Source organism: Oculina patagonica, chromosome 8, assembly GCF_052425735.1.
Source record: "Oculina patagonica isolate OP01 chromosome 8, crgOcupat, whole genome shotgun sequence".
NCBI lineage: Eukaryota > Metazoa > Cnidaria > Anthozoa > Scleractinia > Oculinidae > Oculina > Oculina patagonica.
In genome coordinates, this window is record NC_135765.1 from 3,034,699 (window position 1) to 3,045,827 (window position 11,129).

The 11,129-nt window shown below is 40.0% G+C and overlaps 1 protein-coding gene across 1 annotated transcript; it reads right to left on the bottom strand.

The window, feature by feature from the left end:
• Nucleotides 1–574: 574 nt before the first annotated feature.
• LOC144662350 (uncharacterized) lies at nt 575–8,090 on the bottom strand. Its single transcript, XM_078523140.1, has 2 exons — nt 7,995–8,090; nt 575–1,137 (listed from the first exon to the last, which is right to left on the bottom strand). The coding sequence occupies exons 1-2, from the start codon at nt 8,053–8,055 to the stop codon at nt 752–754; spliced, it is 447 nt and encodes a 148-aa protein (XP_078379266.1). The 5' UTR covers nt 8,056–8,090; the 3' UTR covers nt 575–751.
• Between the last annotated feature and the right edge of the window lie 3,039 nt (nt 8,091–11,129).

Sequence of the window (11,129 nt, forward strand, 5' to 3'; positions counted from 1 at the left end):
ATAAGTGTCACGATACTATATTTTGTTGTGATAGATTAATAATTAACCTTAATACTCACATAAAGTTTCTGAAATTTTATTTGTAATTGATACTTTATCATGTCGTTCGCTGTCAAAATAAAGCATTATTCATAGGGATAGGTGCTTAATAAAGAAAATAGTATTGTTATTATTATTATTGCATAGCAAGAAAAGATCTTGATCCATGATCCAAAAATACAAAATTTCAGAGAAGCATCTACCCCAACCATCACTTTTATATGGGTGTGTACCCCAAAAAATAATTAACCCCCTATCCCAAGGGGCAGGAGGCGGGAGAATAGAGGGTGAGAAGCGGGATTTTCAAGGTGGCAGGAACCAAGAGAACTGAAAAGTTTTTGAAACATCTCGTTATATTTTGCAACAGAAATGGGACAAAGAGGAGGGAAACAACGTTTAAGAAGGAAGCGAGAGATTCAGAGACCCCTTTCCCAACCCCCCCCCCCCCACACCTACAGTCAGTGAGATAGTCACTCTATTAATCAATCAATTAATCAATCACTTTATTTGTCCTAAACAAACTAATTACACGGGAAAAATGTTTCTCTACATCAACTCAAACACCGCTGTAATAAAAGTCTTTTGCTAGTTTATAACATAACTACAAGAAAAATAGACAAAAAGTAATTAGAATTTCCTTGCTAAACGCTGTTCACACACTAACCGAACTAAAGCCATCTTTTCATCTTCTCATCTCATCTTCCAGCAAGACTTAATGCATAACAGCTAGAGCCCAGAGGGTCAGCGCCATGTATATTCCTAGCATCGCTCTGTAGCTGCTCAGTGCAGTGCTGTGTGATCTTGGAGAGTTGCAATAGTCTCCATAACAACAGTCTTCTTCGTCGAAGGAACTCCACGATTGAGCGAATGGAGACGTCTTCGGGCATGAGGGCGAATCTTCTTTGGTGGTTTCACAGTCTTCAGTATTTGGGGCGCTACACCTCGTGTAGTAGACATTTTTCTCGACATCGTTTAAGGTGCACGTCAGCGTACCTGTAAGACACTGTGATGATCCTGATTGACATGTAATTTTTGTCGCCTTTGAGTTACAGTCATCCAAGGAAATTTCGCTTGTACAATTGGAACAGCTCAGGCAATCTAGAGGCGAGGAAATTGATAGCATGATTTAAACCTAGATAAACGTACAGGGCCGGGCAAAGAAATTTGGTTCATAAAGTTATAAGGTCTTATTAACCCCCGACGTTACTAATCGAACCAAATCGAACGTTCGATTAATCGAACTTACTCGAACTGAATCGAACTGTAATCACGCGATTAGGTTCGATTAAGTTCGGTAATCGAACAGAATCGAACTCTCACAAAAAATTTTGAGTAATCGAACTAAATCGAACGTTCGATTAAGTTCGATTAGGCTCGATTAAGTTCGACTGGGTTCGATTTGAAAATCATGGAAAATGGATGTTGATTAAAAAACAACGGTCGTAAAATTCACGGTCTAATTACATTTGGCTGCAAATGGCGGTATGTTCCCAATAAACGGGTGTGAATACGAGTGTCACAGGCGCGGTTGTTTAGCCCAGAACAACGAATAAATAAACAGAAAGGAAATTGATGTCAATTTTATTACTGTTTGTCGCTTATTTCTTCACATTCTTTCAACGTGTTTTGTACTCCAATTTGATCCAATTTGTTTGCTTGCAAGCGACCATAACACAGGAATTCACAGAACAGCAAACATTGAGCGAAGAAGACAGACTAGGCAACGACCTAGCTGATGGCTCAGAGAAGTTGCTCAACAGTGTCCTTAGAACAGAATGCCGTTTTCAAGTTATTTATTTTGATTCTAGACGGCATCGCTTGCTAAAGATATTGATCATTATATTGTTTTTTCTAGCCACCTCTGTAGATGTGAACATGTTTAAGTTCATTGAAGGATTTTTTGCATGTGTTAAGCTGTTGAGCGACCTTTTATGTGCTGAAATCGCTGAATTTTTTTTAGAGATTGCCATACTGTTAACGACTCTGTTGCTAATTTTAATTGCTTTCCTTGCAAATATGGCGGTTTCATTTATCGCACGTTATCTAGATCTCATAATCTTAAGTAACGAATTCCGCTTTCAAGGACGGGTTTTTTGCAGTTAGGTTAACTTATGTCAAATAACTTGAAAACAGTTTTTTAGCATTGTTTCAGTTTATAATATTTTGCTTGGGTTATAGTGTGCGCAGCTGACGGTTTTGTTGGGGAGCGAGTGAGCGGCAAGGTCGCTAGAAACAATCGGCAAAGTGAAAGAAGGCGAGTCTTCGCAGTAATCTCCCACGCGTGCTTTCCGACGAAATCGCCAGCTACGCAGACTACTTGGGACTCCATAGGTTGATAACATGAAATAGAACTAGAGTGAAGGAGGATTTATTTTCTATTGTCTGTTGAACTTTGCGTTTCGGGTTTTTTTGCCGAAAGTCCATAAATAAAAAATTTATTCATTTATTACTGTTACTTAGACAGACTGTTCAATTATCTGGTTGTATGAGGGTGAATTTAAGATTTGTCTTTTGTGTTCGATTAAGTTCGATTTGGTTCGATTAGTTCGGAAATCGAACGGAATCGAACTCTCTCACACAAAGTTTTGGGTTCGATTCTGTTCGATTATCGAACTAATCGAACCGAATCGTTCGATTAAGTTCGATTCAGTTCGATCAAGTTCGATTACCAAACTGTTCGATTAGTAACGTCGGGATTAACCTGATCCGGGTGGGGGATTGAGCTTGGGAAATTAATTCGATAAGAAAAAACTCTTGACCTGATTTTCAGGCATCTTCCTCTGGTCGCACGCTCCCGAGAGAAGTCTCTCGAGATCGCGTGACCAGAGAAAGACGTCCCACAGTGACAGTAAGCTTATAGGCGAACTCGCCAAATCGAAACTTCGCTCCCCAAGCTCAATAGAATTCGCCCAGTATGTTGTCTTATCATATGTGTCTTAAAGGGACACTGTCACGAGCTTCACTTCAAAAATTCAAGAGCCTAAAGACGTATAGAAACGTACAAATAGTGTTCCGGTTCCGTTTAATAAATTCACTATGCCAGTGTACTGAAGCTATAAACAAGTCATATTATTGTGATGCCATCGAGAACTTTAGATCTCAACTTGAAAAAGTAAGGCCGATTTTTGTCAAGTTCTTCCTTTATCACCTGAAAAAACAGCTCAGTAAAAACTAATAATGGCTCCCCTCTTCCCTCAACAGCAATTTACTTTAATCTTGAACCTGATGTACTAGGTGCATTTCGTTTACGAACAAGACTACTTCGCTAATTTTAGTCCTTTTTGCCGAAAAGAAGAAAAATCTCCTTGACAGTGTTTTTTAACGAGAAAGAGAACAGTAAAGGGCGCACATCTCTAGCTCACTCCCATTCAATAACTCTCAGGTTTGTGAGGCGATACACTAGGCAAGAGTTTTCGCTCCGCGCATCGCACCATCGGCATCGTCGTTTAGTCTTCGTTTGGCCGACCTCGAATTAACCTGAGATCGTGTCCTTCCTCCCTCCTTACTTATCACGAAAAAAAGAACGCCAGATCACAGGTTAACCTCGAATTATAGCCGATGAGAGGCTTTAAGATCAAGAAGCGAACTCAGTCGAGCTACCCTGTGAAATTGGTTAAACTGGGGAAATGGGGGTGCGAGCACGAACGACTCCCTCGCGCGGTACGTCCTTTAATCTAGGACCTCACATAAAGCAACAATCGAGCTTCCAATACTTGCACTACTACATACCTCCACGATGAATAAAGAAAACCACAATGATCAAGAGAAATTGGAAATAGCCGACAGCCATTTTCACTGCTTGCTCTGGGCACTTCACAAAAGATAAAAGCGTACACGAAGACAATCCGAGCAAGGTCACGCGATATATTTCTATCACGCGATGGGACACGTCTCCATATAAGGTATGGGTGTGTGGAAAAGCGATACCAATTAAAAGGATGGGGTTGACCGATAATGCACGCATAATTAAAGGAGCTAGTCACGGAGATTTCGGCGACTTTTGGTCTAAACTGTGCTGAAATTAGTAGTAGGCAACTTAACCGATGAAATCAATCAGTCAATCAATTTATTAATGTCATGGCGCGGGATGAGAGTTTTGAAGGTCGGAGTAAACCACGAGAGAGACGTCCTAGGGCATGAGGGTGAATCATCTCTTCTAAAATCTATCAATATCTTGAGGCTAAAAAGCTTAGAATTTTAACTGATAGCTGAGGAATGGGCCCAATTTTCTGATAGCTGAAAATCGAGCACCCTCTCTTCCATTTTCAGATATTTCCTTGTAATGAAAATTGCGTTTGTAAGAAAATGTAATCATGTTTCGTTTAGTTCATCAATGAAAATAAAACCTACAACTTGCTTTTTACTATTTGTCCTGTACGACACGAAAAGTAAAGTATGATTTTGAAACATGTTCTTAAAACCCTAGGACAATGTAGCATCGGGCGATACTATATCGGGTTAAAGTTGTATGCGATTTTTGCATGACGCGGTGTCGCTCTGTTGATGCTACTGCCCTGCTCTGCCTGCTGATGTGCCGTGGGTTGTTTGTTCCTGAGTTTATAATACCGCTGCAGTTGTCGCCAGAACAGCAGTTTTCTTCGAAGGTGAAAGTCCACCACGGAGGCCAAGGGCAACTGAATGTGGCACATCTTCTATGGCGAGTCTACAGCCTTCATATGCATTCGGAGAGCTACACCTTTTGTAGCAGTAGTTTCCATTAGATCGCCTGAAGTGCAATTCATCCTACCCCGATTAGACATGTTGATGATTTCGATGGGCATGCAGTTTTTGTCCTCTTTGAGTTGCAGTCATCCCAGGAATCTTCGCTTGTTCATTTGTAACAGCTCAGGCAATCTAGAGGAAACGACGAATCGGTATTAAAACCTGGATCAACTCGTCAAGCTACCAGGCGAACACGGTTTATCTCAGGGAGCGAACGCGGAAACATGAACGACTACCTGGAGAGTACGCCCCCAGAATGCATCGACTTGTCTTGGTCAGACTTGCTCACCTCCCACCCCGGGGGGGTACTCCCTATAATGGCCTATACGGGGAGGCTCCGCCCGAAAGGGGTACCTTTTTCAGGCTTCAGGTATATAAAAGGGTAGGGATTTCACAATATTAGGTATATGAAAGGGTATAGAAATCTGATATTTAGGTTTTTCAAAGGGCCTTTAATTAAAAAATTTCGAACAGATGCAATTCAAGCTAATTCGTGGCTGTAATATTTCAACTTATTAAGCGCTACATGAAAATGACAAGAAAACGTCTTGATCTAAGTCTATGCCATGTCTTTCAGGTATATGAAAGGGGAACCTTTTTTAAGTGAAAGGTATACGAAAGGGGTACAATTTCTGTCAAAAATGGTATATAAAAGGGTAAGGGGTTAGAGCTCGGGGCGGAGCCTCCCCGTACAAATCTTCTTTGAGTACCCCCCCCCGGGCCCCCCACCCCGCACGGAACGGGAAGCGGGAGGTTCAGACCCCCTTTCCACCCCCTAAAATCAGTCAGTCTGTCATCACTCAATTAATAAATCAATTAATCAATCATTTTATTTGTCGTAAACAAACTAATGACAGGAAAAGTGTTCCTCTACAATATATATATAATATAATGCTTATTCGGCGCAAATTAACATATAAATATGATCAAATGCGCCTTACATCAAATTAATTAAAAACCTAACAATTTACAATAGAATATATAACATTCCTAGAATAAAAAGTAAAAACTTAAGATTAAAATTAAAACTAAATCTAAAACTAATATTCGTGAGAAGTCATGCTAAGAGAGGCTCTAGCTGTAACAAGCAAATGTTCTTTTAAACAAGTACGTCTTAATTGCTCATTTAAAAAGTTCAACAATTCATATACCGCTGTTATTAAAGTATTTTGCTAGTTTATATCATAACTACAACAAAATAGATATAAAAGTGATTATATAGTTTCCTTGTTATACATTGATCGCACACTGACGTACAGCATAGCATCTCATCCTCCAGCAAGATTCAATGCATAACAGCTATAGCCCAGAGGGTCAGCGCCATGCATATTCCCAGCATCGCTTTGCTGATGCTGTGCGATGATCCAGAGTTGCAATTGTCTCCAGAACAGCAGGTTTCTACGTCGGAGTAACTCCACGACACAGACGGCGACTTCGGGCATGAAGGAGAGTCTCCTGAGGCGGTTTCACAGTCTTTTTCTGGGGCGCTACACCTCTTGTAGTAGACAGTTTTCTCGATATTGCCTGCGGGGCATGACAGCGTTCCTTCAAGACACTGTAATGATCCCAATGAACATTTCATTGTTGTCATTTTTGAGTTGCAGTCATCCCAGGAATCTTGGCTTGTACATGTGTAGCAGCTCAGGCAATCTAGAGACGACGAAATCAATATTTAAACCTGGATCAACGTACAAAGTAATACAAACCCGGTGTCCTAGCGGATTTGGACCCCACCCCCAGCAGATATATGGACCCCCCGGTCCAAATCCGCCATGCGTTTTATATGCATATTCGCTACTCTCTCCTCCGCAGAGGCCTCTTTCGTGTTTCGTATGGGCTGGGAAATTGGGAGAGGTGAAAAGTAAGCGCGCGGAGCCTGGGGAGAAGGAGCCTCTGCGGAGGAGAGAGTATTTGCTAGCAGATTCCGACCCCCCTACGCGAAATTGGACCCCCAACAAAAGTAATCATACTTAACTTTCCTACACTTTCAGTTTGAGTCATCAACGAAAAAAAAGCAAAGCTTTTTTAATGTCATTGCGAATATTTCATGGACTTTGAAAAAATGAAATAGACAACGTACGCCCAGGTGTAAACACGGTTGAAAATCCTTCAGCATACAATATAAAAAAATAAATAAATGAAGATCTGTAAATAAAATGTAAAATGTAGATAAAATGTACAGCATGCGCATCACAATTATGTAATTCTCAACATCCTGTAGCAACGTTTTCCAAACGAGAATCAAGTGTGATCAGTTGTTGACCCAAGTGAAAGCGCAGAATCAAATATGCATTTGTCTTGATCTTTAGTAACGAATTTGGTGTTGTGAATCGAGGGAAAGTTGAAAAAAAAGTGTAAATTCTGAACTCAAAGAGTGCCATTTAACCGAAATTAGTTTTATCTGTCGAATGGAAATTATTCCTTTGAGCAACAGCGTAATATTAGAAATTTTCGTAGGAATTTTTATGCTAATTCACGCATCAACAAATTTAATTGCAATTTGGTGGCCAAAGACTGTTGAATTCCCTGCAAAAATGTACGCGGTAAATTTCTAAGAGCTTGGACATTAAAATAAAATAGCTTTCAGGACGGCAAGCCTTGATTATTCTGTAAAAGTAACATTTTTTCAATCTTTTGAGCTACATGGTTTTTCCACGCCGTGGCACGCTTCAATGATGCTGTCTCAACTCGGGTAAAACAACTAGAAGGGCTGTGAACTCTGCATGTAAAGGCGGGCTATGTTTCAGCCCTGCAAGCCGTGTAACTCGGTTAGCCAGGGCACCCTCCCTCCATGTAAACAGGCCCTAACTCTCAGTTTTAACCCGTTTGTCAGGCGATAGACCAGTCTCGTTCCCAGAGCCTGCGTTCCCCTTGACCAGCGGTCGGGAATCCGTGGCGCAGACCAGAAGGATCGCGGCCTCTGGGGACGAGATTGGCGATAGACGAGAATTCTCGCTCAGCTCTGCGCATGGCACCACTGACGTAGCCATCGTTTAGTCTTCGTTTGGCCGACTTCGAATGATAGTCGATGAGAATTCAACCCTTGTCATATCAATCTCATTAGGCAAGGGCTTTAGAAAGCGAACTCGGTCGAGCTTCCAGGCGAAATCGGTTAAACTGGGGAAATGGGGGTGTGAACACACACAATTCCCTCGCGTGATACGTTCTAGGACCTCTCATAAAGCAACAGTGAAGCAACAATCGAGCTCGCAACGCTCGCAATCACTAAATACCTTCTCGATGAATGAAGAGAACCACAATGATCAAGAGAAAATGGAAATAACTGACAGTCATTTTCACTGCTTGTTTTGAACTCTTCACAAAAGCTAAAAGCGTGCACGAAGACAATCCCGGTAATATTTTTATCACGCGATCGGATTAATTAACACGTCCCCATATAAGGTATGGGTGGGTGAAAATTGATACCAACCCATAATACACCTTGCTTATCCGCCAAAATATTTACATAAGCATTGCTTTCAATTTCTCTTGGGACGATTGCAGAGATTTCAACCCTCCCATTTTCGGTGTTCCTTTCCGGCCTCCCGTTTTTCCTCAATATTCTCCCGTTTTTTGTAGCTTTCCTTTAGCAAAGTAAGATAGTGTTTTCTCTGCTACACTAGCCATTTTTGCACGATTCTTCATCGGTTTTCTATTGTATCTTGGCCAATCATCTTGGGCTTCCTAGCATCAGTCCGTGGTTTTTGGGCGGCGTTGACAAAACCTGGATCGGATCGGATCGGATCGCGGATCGGATCGCGGATCGGATCACGGATCGGATCACGGATCGGATCACGGACCGGATCACGGATCGGATCACGAAAAATAAAAAAATTAAAAATAAGAAAAAAAAATAAAAAATAAAAAATAAAATACAATAAAATAAAATAAATAAATAAATAAATAAATAAGCATAAACAGAATAAAACAAAAAGTAGTACTTTATTATGACAGGACGACATTTAACATTTAACTACGCCATGAACGAAACTTTTTTATTCAAGATCTGTTTTCTTATTGTGTTAGTTTAATTACATTTCTCAACTCATCTGAATAAAACAAACCAAGCTTTGAATATTTGAAAAAGATCTCATCTTTGTAGAAAATGTCATCGACTGTTTTTTTATTTAACGAGAGGATTAAGGACAATAACAAATTCTGAACGATGACTCAACGCAACTAGAGAGTAAAAAAGGAACTTGTGTCTATTTCATGCGCATACAAGCAAGAGTAAAAGACGCGTTCTCTAAATCTGAAGACAATCTCTTATTTTGTCATACAATTTTTTTTATATTTTTAATAAAAATAACAATGATAATAATATGTTCGCTTTAATTATCGATATTTTATTCGCTTTTATAGTTCTGCATAATTCGCTGTCACTTCTAGGTTTGAAAATCCTAATCGATTCAAGTTTGAGTAGTTTAACGTGTTTAATCAATACGAATAAACCTATTTGATTTCTTAGGTTATGATAATTTTCTAAATACCAAAACGTGATTTGTACTTAAGCAACGTACACGTGCCAGAACATGCGACTGACACATGCTTGCAACGATTTGCATTTTGTTTTGCAAGCTGGAAAATGTTTCTCGTAGGGAAATTTCCAGGCCCTAATCCCTTTTCCTTTGATTCCAGATCGATTTGATTACTCCTCGTAAACAGCTATTGCTTGGCTTAATTCAGCTAACCAAAACAATTAATGTTTTTTTACTTTATTTTCTTCATGCTGTTTTTAAGTATTTATTTATTGTTTATTTATTTATTTATTTGTTTATTTATTTATTTATTTTTTTATTTTATTTTTTAAATTTTTTTATTTATTTTATTTATTTGTTTTTTTAATTTTATTTTTTTTAATTTTTAATTTTTATTTTTTATTTTTCGTGATCCGGTCTGTGATCCGATCCGCGATCCGATCCGCGATCCGATCCGCGATCCGATCCGTGATCCGATCCGTGATCCGATCCGCGATCCGATCCGATCCGATCCAGGTTTTGTCAACGCCGGTTTTCGGGCGCTGTAATGCGGTGGATTGCCTCGACTTCGGGGTCTTGCTTCATTTTGTATGGTTTTTAGTTGGTAAATTTCCATTGACTATGATCTCAAAACGCAGGAAATGGCATCTAAGAGGCCTATATTTTTAATATTTTCCCATGGTGCATGCCGCTGGACCCCCCTAGAGGCTCGCGACCAAAATTTCCCGTTTTTTCATCTCAGTGGATTGGAATCTCTGCGATTGTCCGTCATTGTAAGTCCCAAGAGAAATTGAAAACAATGCTTATGCAAAAAAAAAATAAGGGTTAAACAAGATGTATTGTGGGACAGGGACGGCGGAGTCGGGGGGGCTGGGGGGCTTTAGCCTCCCCCCCCCAGTTTTGAGGAGGATTACATTTTATTTTGTTTTAGTATATGGTACGGATAAAAAAATTTAAAAAAAGGAGAACTAGAAAACGAATTATAGCTAATTATTATTTTTAGTTTTTTAGGTATCAAATTTGTAGTTACCGTTATTGAACGTTATTGCCATTCCAGATGCATGTTTTAGCAGGGGATCGTTTCTCAAAGCATTGTTGACTTAATAGCAAACTACTTCTGTTAATGTTATTTCGATTCTTGTACAGTAGTTATTCGAGAAAATGCATAAGAGTATTTGCCGGATGAAACTAGTGTTTAAATTGTTATTGCTTGATTAAGTCACAAGAATTAACGAAGCTACAACTTTATACAAACCTCGTCGGAAAAGTTTCGCTTTTACGTAGTTTTAAAATTTTCTCAGCGTGTGCTTGCTTCCCACAGACCGGAAGCGTGTGTCAAAAATCCGCAGGTTAGCGTAGAAGACCGTAAGGCCGAGAAATAACCTCCAAAACATAGCTGTAAGCACTAAAAGTACCTTTTATTTCACGCTTTATCCGGGCTAATTATTTCAAGAAGTATCTCGTGGAGAATGCTGCAAACACGATTTCCAAGCTTCTACATTTCAAAATTTTCTCCTCTCCCAGGCCCCCCCAACAAACTCGCGCCTTCGGCGCTCGCTTTCAACCCCCCCCTCCCCCCCCACTTCAAAATACACTCCGCCGTCCCCGTGGGAACGGTAAAAACAGCGTATTGTGCAGGCATAATTAAATGATAAAAAAATGACATAAAACTAACATAAATATTGATGGTTCGGTGCGGTTAAAAGCCCTCTCCTTCCCTTCTTTCGACTTTTTTTTGCTTGTTTACAAGCAAAAAGAAGGAGAATAGCAGTTATGTGGGGTAATCTGGAACCGGAAATGGAACCGGAAGGAACCACATTCTTGTTAACTCTCAAGGGACTGTTTTAATTTCTCAAGGGAATACTTTCCGCTGTGGGTGATTAAAGCGCG